The 15,989-nt window shown below is 42.8% G+C and overlaps 1 protein-coding gene across 2 annotated transcripts; it reads left to right on the top strand.

Annotated features, from left to right (window-relative positions):
* Positions 1-2,201: 2,201 nt before the first annotated feature.
* Positions 2,202-15,653, top strand: hic2 (hypermethylated in cancer 2). Of its 2 annotated transcripts, none has more exons than XM_020593912.1 (2): positions 2,202-2,370; positions 11,985-15,653. In XM_020593912.1, the coding sequence occupies exon 2, from the start codon at positions 12,037-12,039 to the stop codon at positions 13,792-13,794; it is 1,758 nt and encodes a 585-aa protein (XP_020449568.1). In that variant the 5' UTR covers positions 2,202-2,370; positions 11,985-12,036; the 3' UTR covers positions 13,795-15,653. The 2 variants fall into 2 exon arrangements, with proteins under 2 accessions (XP_020449568.1, XP_020449567.1); XM_020593911.1 differs by lacking the exon at positions 2,202-2,370 and adding an exon at positions 2,554-2,728.
* Positions 15,654-15,989: the final 336 nt, after the last annotated feature.

Genomic DNA, 15,989 nt, shown 5'->3' with positions numbered 1-15,989 from the left:
TTTTATAATTGCACCACTTTTCACGACTGTGTTTATGTCATTACGGGTTGTCACTTTGCGTGTTTGTGCTTTTGGGTGTTTGTACATATTTTCTTTATTTGATCTTGTTTGAAATTCTTCTCGCTGCCTTTTTGTCTGTCGGGAAAACATCAGGACAAATATCCAAAGTGCTGAGTTGATTTGGTAATAAATAACAGTATTGAAATTGATCCAAAAGTCCTCATTTTCTTCCTCGATCCTTCTCTTCATAAGGCCTGTGTACTCACCCACTCCCAGCGTTGATGTCAACGTCAGTGCTGCTTTAAATCCATGCCAACATGATCAAACTAATGAAAGGCTGATGAGGATTTTCCATTATGAATGCTGGAAAGGTGTTAAACGCCGAGGACAAGATTTCACTTCGAGGCTCTTCTAAGATGCTGAAATGGATCATCATTCTACACATCCATTGTTTCAATCTACACATCCATTGTTTCAATTCTTCTTCTCAAATGCAGTGAACGAATTTCATCTATGTTAAACGTTTAGTGTTTTTGTCATGAGAAATTTTGTTGCACAAAGAACCGATTGAAATTACAAATGAACACTGCAGCGAATTTTATTTTTATATTCTATAATAAAAAAAAAGCAGGTCACCAGGGGGTTCAACTGTGCTAATTTATGTAAGGCATGTCGACTTTTCTAAGTCTCAATACATTTCTTTTTGTATTCTCTTGAATGATCCTTCTTGGACAATTACATGTGAAATATGCAAAGAGCAAAATGTGCCGATGCCGCTTGTTACTGGTCTACTTGCTACTCAGCATCTTCCCATAGTCTGACCACTTTCCAGCACCTCTGTTAAGGAGACTTCTGTCCTATTAAACCTTTGTCGGTATAACTTAAAAGGGGAGATAGCTCAGTGCAGATTAATCGGCTGTATTTATTGAATTCATATATAACTTCTGGCGGGACGCACGTTAAACACGATATTTCTATTATATCCTTATGAGGTGCATCGGGTGCGTCTAAACACACTGATCATTCAACTTCACTGTCGCACTTCCCCCGCAGAGGGTGCAGTTTCTGCGGCAACCACAGAGTGTCAGAAGAGCACTTTGACACAGCGCCATAACGTTGATATGCCCGGAATGTGAACCATAATTAAGAAAGCACTGAAAATTACAGCAGCCTATCTGGATCAGCTTGTGTCTCCACATGGCCTCCAAGGGGGTAGGATAATAAAGTTTGGCCTAGCTTCAGACAGGTGTCACCATCAAAGCTAAATCTCATTAACAGAGATTAATTAAATGGTATGTTGGTGAAACGCATCCATATGGTTGTGCCCTCTTCTCTGTTGGCTGAGGTCTGGTCTGCGTCCTATAAGCTGAGAGGAGGAGCCAGTGGATCGCCACATTTCCGCTCATCTGGTGCCCAGTTTCTGAACCTCAACTCACACACCTCTCCTTTCCCCCTCTTTTTTCTTTCTCTTTCTTTTTGCTTATACCCCTAAAGAATCTGGGCCAGGACGGAAGATTCCAAATGCCTTATAAGCTAGTCCCCAAACGGACTGTAAGCTATCTCCATATCTCAACAGAAAGAAAGAAATCATGCAAACCAAATATTGTCTACATGAAAACGCAGAGGAAACGGATACACACTGACATTCTCCGAGATCTGTTATAGTACTGAGCTCAAACTTGAAATCTTACATTGCAATTATGTTAACTCCAACTGATGAACTGGTTTCAGAATAAACTGGTTTAGTCATATTTTCCATTGCAATAATTACACTGCATGTTGAAATTGCAGTGTGACCTGGCACACTCCAAAATATGCAAATTACTTAATGTGAATTTCAGCCTTTCATGTCTAAACATGATGAAGTCATACAATATTAAAACTTTATTAAAACCATAAAAGCTACGATTTTATTTCAATACAGTACAATGGCGTATTTGTTTTATTGTATTTACGTGAAACTGCGCTGGAAACCTCTCAAAGATAGTTTTCTTATTATGGAAGTAGGCCTGGGCATTACACAAAATGACTTGAGAAGTCGGGGAGTTTTGCAGTGTGAGGCCATGGCTGGGTCGTGCTACTGTGAGACGAAGGCCCGTACCGTTGTGTGAGCACAGCATCCATCTCCCCCCCCCCCCCCTCTGCCATCTTGCAGGTAAAGTTGTGAGGGATATTGGGCTGAGAAAGTGGCCAAACCCCCCCACAGTGGGATGTTTTCTCTGCTGCACTCTGGGCTGGTTTCTATTCAAATGTAGGTCAGGGGTGAGGAAGCCCTAACGTCATAAGCTTGCAACATGGCGTCCCGAAGGCTGTGAGATGAGCAAGAGGATGGTAAAGAACGCTTGAGAACGATCCTACCGATGTAATAAGGTATTTAAAAGAGATTCTTTTTCTGTGAGTTGGATTGCAAATGCGCCATGGAGCTATTTCCATGGCTGTTTTCAGCCGATCGGTTTTCTCTCGGCTGCTGCAAGGATCGCAAAGGTTTTCGGCGTCACGGTGGTGTTTTTTTCCACGGCGTGCCAACAAAAAGGGGATCCGCTGGTGTATTTTGGCTCTCCCAACCGGCTTGACAAGCCGACAAATCTCCCTTTATTTGTTCGCACTTATTGCGGCTTTTGCGCGAAACCACAAAATGAGTTTGCTAATGTTGTGACATTTATTTTGGCGCCGTGGGCTTATAAGAGATGCCCCACAGGACGAGCACAGGCTGCCAAATAATTATCAGGTTGGTAACGCACATTAGGCGACAGAAAGGCTCCACAAACGACGCGACGCAGCACTCCACAGAAATATTGTAATGCTTCTCCACGTTACCTCGTTTTCTTGCACTTAATCAATTAAACAGATTGTTGAATTATGTTTACTAAATGTTAGGTAATGACTTAATGTCTCATTTAAACCCACCGCTGTCACATAATCAAAACAAAAATAGTAGAAAATTGCACAATGTGGTAAGTGGAACTGGACTGATTCTCTTGGTGTTTTTTTTTTGTTGTTGTTTTTTTTGGGGGGGGGGCACTATTTTGCGCAATCATCTTGAAAATGCCACAGTCGATACCTGCGTTGACTGTATCTAGGTTAATCCACAGTGGTCATAGGTAGGGCTTATTATAATGATATAATGAGGCTGACTTAAGAAAACACCCAGTAGGTCTGCAGTTTAGAAGCAGCTACTTTGTGGTTTTCTAACGTTGCCTTGTAAACGTGAGTCGATGCTGGGGGATGTAGCCTGTATGTCTTCATAGCCTATAGATGTCCTGCTGCTAAACACCTACATTGTCCTGCTCAGCTAGAGTGTGGGTGTAACTTTACATTGTGATCCATTCTGTTGGGCTTTATAAAAACAGTCTTGCTTGATATTGATTTACGTATTGTCTTTCTGATAAAGCAAAAAGCCACATCAGCATCTTGAATATTTGATTATTAAACTCAGGCCAACAGCAAATCATCTGAAACAATGTATGTGCTCAGATTTGAAGGCTGGTTGTCTTAGGTGATTAATGCTTGGCACAAGATAAAGCACAGGAATGACTGACATGGTTGCTTTGGTGTGTGCTGTTTTTGTATAACCACATTTTAATCATGTTTAATCCCAATATTTGCAGTAGAGGTCAAATGTACATTGCTTAGTTTCAGCAAAGAGGTAAATGGAATTGAACTGTTATACATGCTAAGAGTTTAGGACAGTATAGTATAACTTGGTTAAAGTAAATTTACCAGTTTTTGTTTTCAGGAGCTTGATTAAAAAGGTTTGTGCCAGAAGAGGTCAGAGGTCCTCGCTTGTCCAGCAACATAGTTTTGACTGTTGTTAGGTATTTGTAGTCAGATAGAAATTGGATAGATACTTTATGTATTAGAAATGTTTAGTGGAGATAGGATGTCTAGTTAGACTGTTAAATGCTTAGGCATGCTTATGAGTTTCTACAGGGTACATCTGGTCAAGGATAACTAGAGAGGAAGGTTGATGGCTGTCAGCAGACAGGGTGTTTAATATTATTATTATGACGTGTATAACTGTAGCCTTAGCCATAATATGTTCTTATGTTTAAGTCACGACATGTACTAGAGGTCGTGAGAATGTTTTTAGTTACACACCACTTAATCAACAGACACACACACACATCGATTTGCTTCATGTTTTGACTACTGCTATGGCCAGCTGCAAAGCTGGCACCAGAGACGTCTCGGTTGATGTTTCTGTGTAGTATGGGGCTAGCCCAACCGAAGGGATATAATGTACAGGCCTGGTGGGTTCAGGGTCTTTCATCTTACATCTGCCTGCGTGCAGTTTGGAGGTGCAAGATACCTAAGCGTGTAATGTTAATTTTACCTGTGATCCTTTGAATTAATCAGCACTGTTTTGTAGTTACTTGGACTGCCTCGTCTCTCAGAGTTCGTATGGTAAAAAGTACCGGGTACAACACTGTAAAGGTTGGTTGTCCTGGTTGGCACACATGGCAGAATGGTTTTGCATGGTCTTGCAAAAGGATAATTGTGCAGACTGTTTTTGTTTTTTAATTCATCCAGCATTGAAATTTTACATAGACAGCTTGTGAGTTTTTAACCGTTTCCTATATATGTTGAAATATTTAGACTCTTGTCTTGGGAAGGCTCTGTCACAACTTTAAGGCAATATGAAGATGAATCCATCCAACCTCTTGTACCATTAAAGGCTGCAGGGTGCTGTAGTCTATAATATGAAGATTATAGGGTTATAATTTGTCTGGACACACCCACCTACAAGTGTAGCTGGTGTGCAGTTGCTCTGCCTGCTAGCCTAACATTTGGCTGAACAAGTAACTAAATCATACAATTCAACAAAACAGTTGAAAGGTCCAATATTTTCAAGGTTTAAATGCATTTTAGGTTTTGTAGACACAATGTCATTTGGTGAGGCCAGTTAATGCTGGCTTTACTGCCTTCTGCGTCTGGCTGCATCTGTAACAGCAATAAGCTTTGAAGACTAGCAATACTAAGCGTTTAGTGAGGCCATTATTTTCAAGACTATCTTTCCTAAACTTATCCAGTTAAGCAGAACGTGTAGGATCTAATAAATCACCTCAAACAAGATGTTTTGGGCCATTAAAATGACTGAGTCAAGTCAGCTCATCAGTGTGACTAGTTTTACTATGGACTACAAAGAGGAGCCTGGAAGGTAATTTGAGGTGTGTGTGTGTGTTCCTCATGATCCTCATCAGCCAGTTGGTCTTGCCTCGCCCCTTCTCAGCACAAACATAGTATCCTGTATACGTGTGCACTGTTATCATGGCCTTCCATGCCGTGTGTGGGCACCACAGTGCAGTAAGTCAGAAGAGTACATAGGCTATATGTTCTGCTGACTTGTTGGATGAGGACTTGTTGACTGCACTAGGCTATACGTACATACATGCATATATCAGAATCAGCTTTACTGGCAAGGTGTGTTGGACACATGAGGAATTTGACTGGTACAACGGCTCTCAATGCATATGTACATGTCCTTATGTAAGGCAGCAGTGGGCAAGCAAACAATATAAGGCTGAGAACAGAAGTAAGGAGGTAATGTGCAATCAAGCAAAGGAATATACGGCTCTGTTTGTTCTGTGTTGTCTGTCTGAGGGCGTTTGACTGTGAGTAGCTAAAGCACCACAGGGCAGGGTCGTTGTTGTTCTTTAAGAAGAAGAAACCGTCTGTGGAATGTAGTGCTGATAGCCAGAAGGTTACGCAGTGTGTAAAGGCTGGAGGAGGAGGGGGTGGCAGCTCTGTAAAACCATGAGCCATACAGGATCCCTCCTTACCCAACATGCCCTCTGCCCCTTAGCCTAAGCAGGAGGCACCTGGTCATTTGGGTCTGCTGCTTTTACAAAGGGTTTTATCTCACAACAGAGTTAATTCTCTCAAGACAGAGGGCACTTTATCACACCAATCATTTGTTTACTTGTTAGTGAAGTGGTTGATGGCATAGTTTTTGATGAAGTGACACAGTTGAATACAGTATATGTGGGTGGCAGCTGCAATCCAGTTTTGCTGGTAGCCTCAGTGAGTCATGTCAGTCTTTCTTTGTTTAATTTCTCCAGGGGGGCCCTTTGGATGCAACAACTGACCCACTTTGTTCATTTTGGAGTCCAACAAATCTCTCAATCTTTTATCTCCTCCTTTTTTTTTTTTTTATTAGCAATGAACTCACATTCAGATAGTCATTTGCCTAAGAAAAAAAATGTGTATCTCAAAGTATGCATAAAATTACACGGGTGTATAAGTTTTGTCACCTGAAATTGTTTAAAGATATATATCTATATCTATATATAGATATAGGTATATCTATATATAGATAGATGTATAGAGAGAGAGAGAGAGACATTTCAAAGGACTTTGGATAGCATTCAGCCCTGTCCAGTTTTTGTAATCTGATATCTTGTATTTACTGTTTTATTGTACCTTTTTAATCATGACCTTAAATTGTCCCTGCTGATAACCAGTGTTGGTTTGAGTTGAGTAGGACTTGGACACGGTTTGTAAAGCATCAGGGAGGAGTTTGAGATCCAGTTTAGGCAAACTGTATCCAGGGGCCACACAATCATAAATCAATAATAAATGTGAAGAGGGGGAATTTTGGAAAGGTTTGGGTGTGCATGCTGTTTTTGCACACATAAGACAGTACGTTTGTTTGCCTGTTACTCCCTCTAGACTTAATTTCTTTTCACTGGTGTCAGTGCCCTACCACAAGAAAATCCTGAAGTGCAACATGTGTTTTTAGACTTTTTTTAAATTGCATAAATTCATAGAGGAATAGATCCTTGGGTTCAATTTATAGGTGACAGTCTTGGCTCTTCTCCCTGTGCTGCACAGCACTGGCACATCTGAGGTGCACGGCAGCCGTTGACCCCTCCTGTGATGAAATGGACAGGGCTCTCTCTCCATTGTACTGCACCCTAGGCAGGAATTGTTTGTCTGCAACATGGATGAACTGCTCTGACAGAAAATGACTCTTAATTGGAAGGGTTCTAGCCAGACTACAGCAGGGATACTGTACTTCATGTACTTCCTCTTTCAGCCTTGCAGCACCACAGGAAGTCGCTCCTGCAGCTTTTGTGAAGACATAACTAGAATTGGATCAGCATCCAGGATGTCAGCAGATGCATCAGAGCTATACAACCATTTGCCATGGAGACATATGTGCGAGTTACAAGACAGATTCTTATTTCAAGCAAAGACCACGGCAGGTGATTTCACCCTGTGTAGTTTCTGGGTGAAGTTTTAAAAAACTGCATGCTCTGCTCTATATTGTACCTAATTAAATAGCCTTGCTTTCTATATATCAGTGGAGAAATTTCAGTTCAAGACTGCATGGCATGTTCATAAATTCAATCAAAAAAAATTTGTGTTTGAAATACTTATTTCTCTTTGAGAGATTCACTCTGCTCGGTGCTTTTATAACTTACCTAGGTAGTGCTGACTATCTGCACTAATTAGATTTATTTATTTATATTTTTACATTATGACAATAGAACTTTGTTTTTAAATGAGGAAGGGGATTAAGAAAAACACTGTAAACACGGTTGGGTTTCATCCAGAGAAACCTGATTTCTTTACAGTGCACTTGACAGGCTTGCTGAAAGTGTTATTGCTCATGTGCATGACAATGACTTCAGACAAGGGTTATATCACTGTGACAGCAGCATGGCGAGATGAAAGGACACATCATTACTGATAAATTCATCCTTATAACAACTCTAAACTCTGATTAAAACAGAAATAAGTAAGCCGGTCTCAGCAGCCAAAGAGTGGACTGTTTGTAAGACAATACCATGGTTTCCCCAGCTGCACAGCCTGCCCAATTCAAATTCTATGCAAAAAGAAAAAAAAAATCTCTACCACTAATTGATCAGTTAAAAATATGACACCTCCTGCATTTAGGTGCAGGTTTAAAGTAATCAGGTTACAGCAGTGGATCATTTTCTGCCTTTTTTTTATTTGCACCACTAGTTTATTTTGGTGTGTGCCTTGAAACATACTAACTGTGGGGGGTAAGAAGTTTGTAAAATGGTGATTAAAATTGAAATCATCAAAGATATGTTTATGACGTTTGCTCCGATACAGCATGTGACACAGGTGTAGTAACCTACTGTGTGTGTAAATGAAAAGCTCATCTGTTCTCTTTGGTTACCTCGTTGTATTGTGAGCCACCTTTTCACTCTAAGCTAAATTCAGATAATTCCTGTAACTCTGAATCCTGCATGGATAATGTTGCCCATGCAGCAGCGTGAGCCATGTTGAAATGGCTCGGAGGTGGATGCTTGGTGTTTGTGTTTCAAACTGGCTTTGTACCATCCCCCTAGCCCCTCCCCCACTCACTCTGCCCACCAGCATACTCTGTGTGTGTGAACGTGTATTCCTGCATGTATATGTCTGCGAGTGCACTGTCTTTATGAGTGTGTGCACACACTGAGGCCTTGATGGGCTAGCTTTGTCTATCTACTTAAAACAGTTTTTATCCGCACATCCATCTTTTCTTGCACAATATGACCCCATACACACTGCGTATATTGTTTAAAGGAGTCAGTGTGAAACATAACCTTTCATGAAATCCAAGGTTGAATATGTTTTTAAAATCCTGCTCAATCTTGTTTTCTGTTTGTTGTTAGCAGGTGACCTTTCTCAGTAGTAGGGAGTGTTTTGCTATTGCGCCATAGGACTTTGCCTCACCTCTGCCCTCTCTTCTGGCTCTCTACCCTCTGTTCAGGAGATTAGTGCCACAGCCCACTGCTCTCTGTCACCTTCACTGCATGAACACAGACTCTGAATGGTTTACTAACTCACTGTTTAATCCACAAACTCCTTGGAAAATGAATGCAGTGACAGAAATAAAGTGAATTCAGACCAGATCATCCAGATCTCTGGTGTAACCAGTAAATTCAAAGAAGGCTGACATTAATTCACTGCTTGGGGACACTTTGAAGCTCACTAGTTTTCAGTCCCAAATCCACACATGGATGTATTATTCTGACCATGTCTGTCAGTCTGTCTACACCTCTGTCTGCTCATCTCCTGAAACAAGTCAAGGTTGAGGCTAAGCAGTACTGTGCTGTGTTTTTAAAATGAGGTTGCCTTTCCTGGTTCATTTCTTGAAAAGGTTAACCCTGCAGGCAAGGTATGCTGATACTCTGCCTGTGCTTGAAGGGCAGCATCTGCTATAGTTTGCAGTCCATGTCCAGAGCTGCTTTTGGTTAGTATGTGGAACCATATTTATCCAGAGCAAGTCTTGTTTCTCACAGGGCTCCAGCTATCTTAACATCTCTCACCCTCCCTGCCAACCAGCCTTTGCAGATGGCTTAGAATTCCAGGGATCAAACCCTCCAGGAAGTGCTGCTCACCAACTATGTAATGCTGTACATATGAACTAGTCATCATGAATGGTGGCAACATTATTCTTTCTGTTCTAGTAGGATCATCTTTCTAATGCTCAGAAATCTCAAGACTTTACACTGTAACCATGAAGCTTTAATAAATCAGCTGCTTGATAAGGTGCTGGAAATAGTTCTGCAAACTACAAGGAGTGCTGTGCACTCAGAGAGGCCTGCACCCTCATGGTAGCTCTGTCTGCCCCCTGTGGCATTAAGCCTGCCTTCCTGGGTAGCACCATTGGAAGGGGAGCTGGGCCTACATATGTCCCAACCTAGCTGCATATAGATCAGCCGTAATCCATTAGCAGCTCCCTGGCACAGCCCAACACGGGAGGGGGCCAGGGGGAGCGGGTAGCTGTGTTGGTGATTGGGGGGGGGGAGGGATGGGGGGGGCTTTTTTTTTTCCCCTCCCAAGCTGGCTTCTCCACTTTGAGCCCAGCCCCCTTTTATGTCTGTCTGTTAGAGAAGCCTCTTGAATGCCTACAGAGGTGTGTGTGTGTGTGTGTGTTAAGACAGACCTGACTGATACATGGCTTCCTGGCTGTCATGGCGTCATAACAGAGGTCCTTGTTTCTTTAGCAGCCTCCTTCTTCATTGCTGCCTGCACAGTTGAGTGCCCCTGTAGCACATTGCGAATAACTGCAGATCTGGGTTATGCGTTCCAGAATATCTCATTGTGGGGGGGCGGGGGAGTGAATAAGAAGACCATGAGTAGAAGTGTCAAAGCAGAGGAGGCAAGCCCAGGCCTGGACCTAAGACTAATGATCACTGCAGCTGATTGTATCGGCTGGCCTGACTGTTCCAACAGAGCTGGTTTTATACATCAGCCAGCCATCTCCAGTTTGTAAATTTCACCTTGGTTCTGCACAATGTTCTCTCTCTCTCTCTCTTTCTTTTGTTTGTTTTACATTATGTTGTCCTCACCATCCAGACCTATGATTTTGCCATGTTACCACCTTCTTCAGTGACAGTTTGTGATTCTTATGTGTGTTATTCTTTCTTCAAAGACTGTATGGTGATTTGTAGGTAAATCAGTTAGATTTTAGCATCTTTCTAGATCAGATGTCACAAAATGTTTGAGAACTATTCAAAACCAAATGGATGTTGAGCTCCTTTCTAAAGACATCTGCATTGTGCACAGAAACCTCCATAGTTTAGGAGCCATGACTTCAAATGCACTGTTTCCTTTAGTTTTGAGCCTGTTGAGAGGAACAGTAAATCTTAGCCAGTGGGACTGAGAGACCTACTAATGACATAAGGTTGCGGTAGCGCTCTAATGTAGAGCTCTAAAAACCCAAACCCTTCTTCACAAGCTGGTCCAGAGTCAGTCTTTTCAAACACAAAGATTGTTTTTACTGAGTATTTAACAGATGAAGTGAAGGAGTCTATGCTTTCCTGCACCTTAGGGACAAGGCTGTCAGAAGTACAAAAGGGACCTCCATTTTGTCAGCATTATGATGATGAGTTAAACATTTGTCTGCATTACTGTGTAATCTCCTCTAATATGTATACTCTGCTCTGATCAGGGGCATTTAAGATGTATGAGTCATGGATGGATCTCGCTGCCTTAACTAAAGCACACTACTGCTGTTCCCATCGCTCCTGAGCAGTGGGTAGACTTTTTGAATTTCCTGAATTACATTTCTTTAACAATATTTGTGTTTTCAGTATCAGACTACAAATAGAGCACTGTTGTATGAAATAGGTCATCAGTTTGTAGTCGAACAGTGAATGAGATTCATCTGTCCTAATTCCATAAATGAGGGCCTCTCTGGAGGATCAGGTGATGCTGTCCTTGTTCTTGAGCCACACCCCACTCCACCCCCATCTTGTGCCTTAGTTCCTGTGTAGTTTTACCTGCTCAGGTGTCATCTAATCCCTCCCCCTGGGGCCCGCTATGCCACCGACCTCTACCTCCAGACAATGGGGCAGGGCTGACATCATCATGACCTAATGGAGAATAGAGACAGCTGAGTACCAAAGAGGGCACCCCACCGAAACTGGAGTTACTCTGGGTAGATGGGAAAGAGAAACCGAGAGGCGGCATCTTAGAAAGTGGTTGTTTTACCCGTTTTCTTCTCTGCCCCCTTTGGCCTTTGTGCCAGAACAGTGGCACTGTTTGCAATCAGAACTTGATCCATGTAGGGTTGTGGTTTGTTTAAAAAGGAAGATGAGAGGGATGGAAGGGTTCCAGTTACTAAGCTGCTGTGTGATCCTGTGGCACACTGTGCTAATAGTTGTTAGATTCCCCATGAGAGCTGAAACCTTAAATTGATGTACTCGCAGTGGGAGTCAAAACACATAGTTTAATTGGTAGATACAGTGTGCAAGCACTGTGAGTGTAATTGTTTTAAAATCCGTATTACATTTTAATCCTACTGAAGGCTGCAGTTAATTAGAAACTAATTAACACACTGCTTTTTAGCAATACAAACTCTTGTTTTGTCACCAAGCCTGTGCATGCTGCATTGACCTTTTCTCATACACTGCCAACTCGAGTGTGGAAATACTTTGTGCCCTCCTTTGAAGACCGCTAATGCATCACCATGTCTACAATGTAACACTAACATCTTCTTCTTTTTTTTTTTTTTCTTGCAGATTCAGGTGGTGCTGGTGTAGGACGAGAGAGACGGAAAGAAGGAAGGTGGAAATGGAACTGCCAAATCATGCCAAACAACTGCTGCTGCAACTCAACCAGCAGAGAGCCAAGGGCTTCCTGTGTGATGTTATCATCGTGGTGGAGAATGCGCTATTCCGTGCCCACAAGAACATTCTAGCAGCAAGCAGCATTTACTTCAAATCTTTGGTCCTCCACGATAACCTCATTAACCTTGATACAGAGATGGTTAACCCCTCTGTATTCAGACAAGTTCTGGACTTCATCTACACTGGGAAGCTCCTGTCCTCATCGGACCAGAGCAGTGAGCAGAACTTCAGTGCCCTCTTAACTGCAGCCAGCTACCTCCAGCTCCATGACCTCGCTGCTCTGTGCAGAAAGAAGCTCAAGCGCAGTGGGGGTAAACCCCTGCCGGGTAAACCCTCCACTACAGGTCCCATTAGCCGCTTGCGCCTCAACAACCAGCAACTCTCCTCTTCTACCCCTGTCGGCGCCAACAACCACTATCCTCCAACCCCTTCTGATGCCGACCAGCCACAGCCAGATGAAGGCCTTCGGGACAAACTCTCTGACGACGAGATGTTTATTGGCAGCTCTGGGAAGAATGGAAATGGGGCTAATGGCAACAGTAATGGTAACATCAGTAGCGGAGGTAGTGCTGGGGAGCCAGACCTTGGATTAGACCTCTCCAAGAAGAGCCCTCCTTCTGCCGGCACAGCCACCGATGCGCTCAGCCCACACAGCAACTCCCAAGGATCCCCCCAGTCTGCCTCAGTATCCACAACCAACAGTGCCTCACTGGATGATTCCTCTGTTACCCTTCCAGGGGTAGATACCTGTGGCTCAGAGACCATGGAGCTTAACTGTCTGTCTAAAAGCTCAGAGGAACCCCAAAACCAGCCTGATGGCCCACCACCCCAGAAGAAGTCCCGACAGGGTAATCGCAAGAATGAATGGCCTAAAAGAGAGGCATCAGGATTGAAGTCTGAAGAGCATGACAAGCCCTTGGTTAACGGGGTAATTGTGGGTCCTAAAGACGGCCGCTCCTCTGGGGTTGGAGGGGGCAGTGGTAGCAGCTTAGCCTCTGACCAGTCCTTCCAGTGTAAAGATGAGGAGGAAGGAGGAGAGAATGGCCAGGACCACAGTGATGAGAGCGGTCAAAGTGATGGAGATAGTGCAGGTGGAGGAACAGGAGGGGGACACCACAGCGCCAACTACGTGTACAGGCAGGAAGGCTTTGAGCCAGCATTTGGAGACAACCTCTATGTGTGCATTCCCTGTGGTAAGGGCTTCCCCAGCTCTGAGCAGCTCAATGCTCACGTGGAAACGCACACTGAGGATGAGCTCTACATCAAAGAGGAGGGTGGGACCTTTGTGAAAGAGGAAGATGAAGAAGAGGCAGAGGACCTCTCTGCCCCAGTAGGTCCTTCCAGCTTTGGCTCAGAAACACGTCCATTTAAGTGTACAGTCTGCAGTAAGAGCTACAAAGACCCAGCAACGCTGAGACAACATGAAAAGAGCCACTGGCTGACCAGGCCCTTCCCCTGTAACATCTGTGGCAAAATGTTCACCCAGAGGGGCACCATGACACGCCACATGCGCAGCCACCTTGGCCTCAAACCGTTTGCATGTGAAGAGTGTGGCATGCGCTTCACGCGTCAGTACCGTCTGACAGAGCACATGCGTGTCCACTCTGGGGAGAAGCCGTATGAATGCCAACTATGCGGGGGGAAGTTTACCCAGCAGCGCAACCTCATCAGTCACCTGAGAATGCACACCTCACCCTCTTAGAAATGCATCAAGCCAAAGAACTCTGGGATTAAAAAAAAGAAACATTTCTTTACCTTTTTTTCCATCTCAAAAGCAAAGAAACGCACATGTACACGTTCACATGCAGACACACCTATGTCTACATATTAATTCCAGTTTAAGATGCCCAGGCTAAGTGAATGATGTAGCTGTTAGCCACAGTGGGCTCTTGGTGATGGTGGGATCTTGTTGATGCAAGGGTCATGTCATCGTTTATATCAAGTGACGTCTGCTCACCTCTCAGGAGTTCTAGAGGGACAGTTGACTCCTGTCTCTCTCCAAAGTCACGAAGCCATGGTGGAGTGGCACGACTTTTGGTCTGCATTGTTACAATTGCAAGTCTGTCAAATGTGAATGTGGGTATTGATAATGTCAAGGCCCCTCAACTCATACCCCTCAACAACCTTCCTCTTGTCTACCTTTGGCCATTGAGTCTTTGAGTTTGTCACATTGTTCCTCAAACAGATTAACTCCAGAGTCCCCTCTGTACTCCAATGCTATTTTGACCAAAAACACATGCAAACCATACTGGCAATAATTCTGCAAAAATATTATTTTTACCCTGACAGCTTTATGTCCTTTTATGTTGGTGATGGGGATCTGTATGTGAGAGGAGGGGTAACTGGGTTTGGGACCATCTCCCTGCTTTAACTGAAAGTCCTGACAAAAGCTTCATGGTGGGATTACATTGGATTAAGTTTAGGTTTTTACATGAACAATTTTCAAAGCCCTCTCTACAGCTGTTTACAGTAGTATTGAGAGGATTTTCATTGTTTTTGCTTTTGCCTGCTAGTGCACCCAGGAATGAGTCCTGATTGGAAAGATGAACCCCTTGAGGTACTTGTTTTACTTAAAGAACTTGTAGTATTTCAGTGAATGTTTAAACTGGAAGGTTTGGGGATTTTTCTTGTAGAGGGGAGGGATTTTGGGTTGGGATGGGGGAGTAGTTTAATGAGGGTAAGAAGAGGGTGTTTTAGATTGAACATTAAGTTCAGTGGGTACATTTATTTTTTGTCTGTATAGCTTTCCCCCTCAGAAAAAAAAGAAAAGTCTATTTATATAGGCTTGTGACCTCGCTACCTCTGATTACTCTTACGAACTCTGTTGATTAGTTGAAAGTTCCTATGTAATTAATTGTAAAAAGTGTGTAGATTATGGTAACTTTTCACCTAATGCTTTAACCTGCCCATCTCTCAACACAGGTTTTTAATGCTCATAGATTTTAAACATTAATATTGTTTTTAGCTGTTGTTTTTACTTGTCAGATATAGCTTTTTGGGTGCTCGGCGCAGTGTGGCCCCACCTCACAATGTACTGTAGCTTCCTGCCTGGAGCAAATAGCCGTTAGTTAGTTTAGTGGTTAGTTGGTTAGTTAGTTAGTTTAGATGTATAGTGTTCCAAAGATCTTATGAATGTTGAGGAGAACAGAGCTAACTAACAAACGTTGCTAGACAAGTTCATAACCAAAGTTTTTAAAAAGATGTACTTAAGATATATAGCATACTAAATTATTTCACTTTTGATTTCTTTTTGCTGTATAAAACAGATTATGAATTATATTCTAAGTCCAGACAAAGAAATCCGCTCCTTTGATGGAGTTTTGGCCAATGACTCTGAGGCTGAGGAAGGTTCTCATGGTGTGCAAGGAAAGCTTGTGCTGATTGGTGGGCTGGTAAATTGTCGACTTTACCGCCTAACAAAACCGGTAAAGTTTAAAAGCATGTTCCCTGAACATGTTTATTTTCTTTTTGTTTGTATCCAGAGTCCTTATCACTTTATATTCCCTGATTTTACTGACAGGACTTTGACATTGTTTGTGTTCTATTCAGACCAAAAAAAAAAGGAAAAAAAAGATAGGGATTATAATCAGATTTTTAATGTGAAGGTCCAGTTGTTTGTTAGTTTTTTGAGCCAGAATTATGAAAACTTGTAATAAGAAGGGAGAAGCAGAGGTACACTGGACAGCTGGACAACTTTGTCTCCTGCAGCATCTGTGTGTTTCTGATTGTATGTCATTATACCATAAAATGATTTCAAATGATTTTAAACCTCTCAAGCTTTACCTCATCATAAGCAACAATAAGTCGGGAATGGCCCCTCTGTCCAGTGTATCTGCTCTTAACAGTTGCACTGTGGAACATGAACCTTCACTACAAGTTTTTGGTAAAGGCATTCCT

Source organism: Monopterus albus, unplaced genomic scaffold (genome assembly GCF_001952655.1).
Source record: "Monopterus albus unplaced genomic scaffold, M_albus_1.0 scaffold20.1, whole genome shotgun sequence".
NCBI classification, from domain to species: Eukaryota; Metazoa; Chordata; class Actinopteri; order Synbranchiformes; family Synbranchidae; genus Monopterus; species Monopterus albus.
The sequence above is the reverse complement of the archived record's forward strand: the minus strand, read 5'-3'. Positions and strand labels throughout refer to the sequence as shown.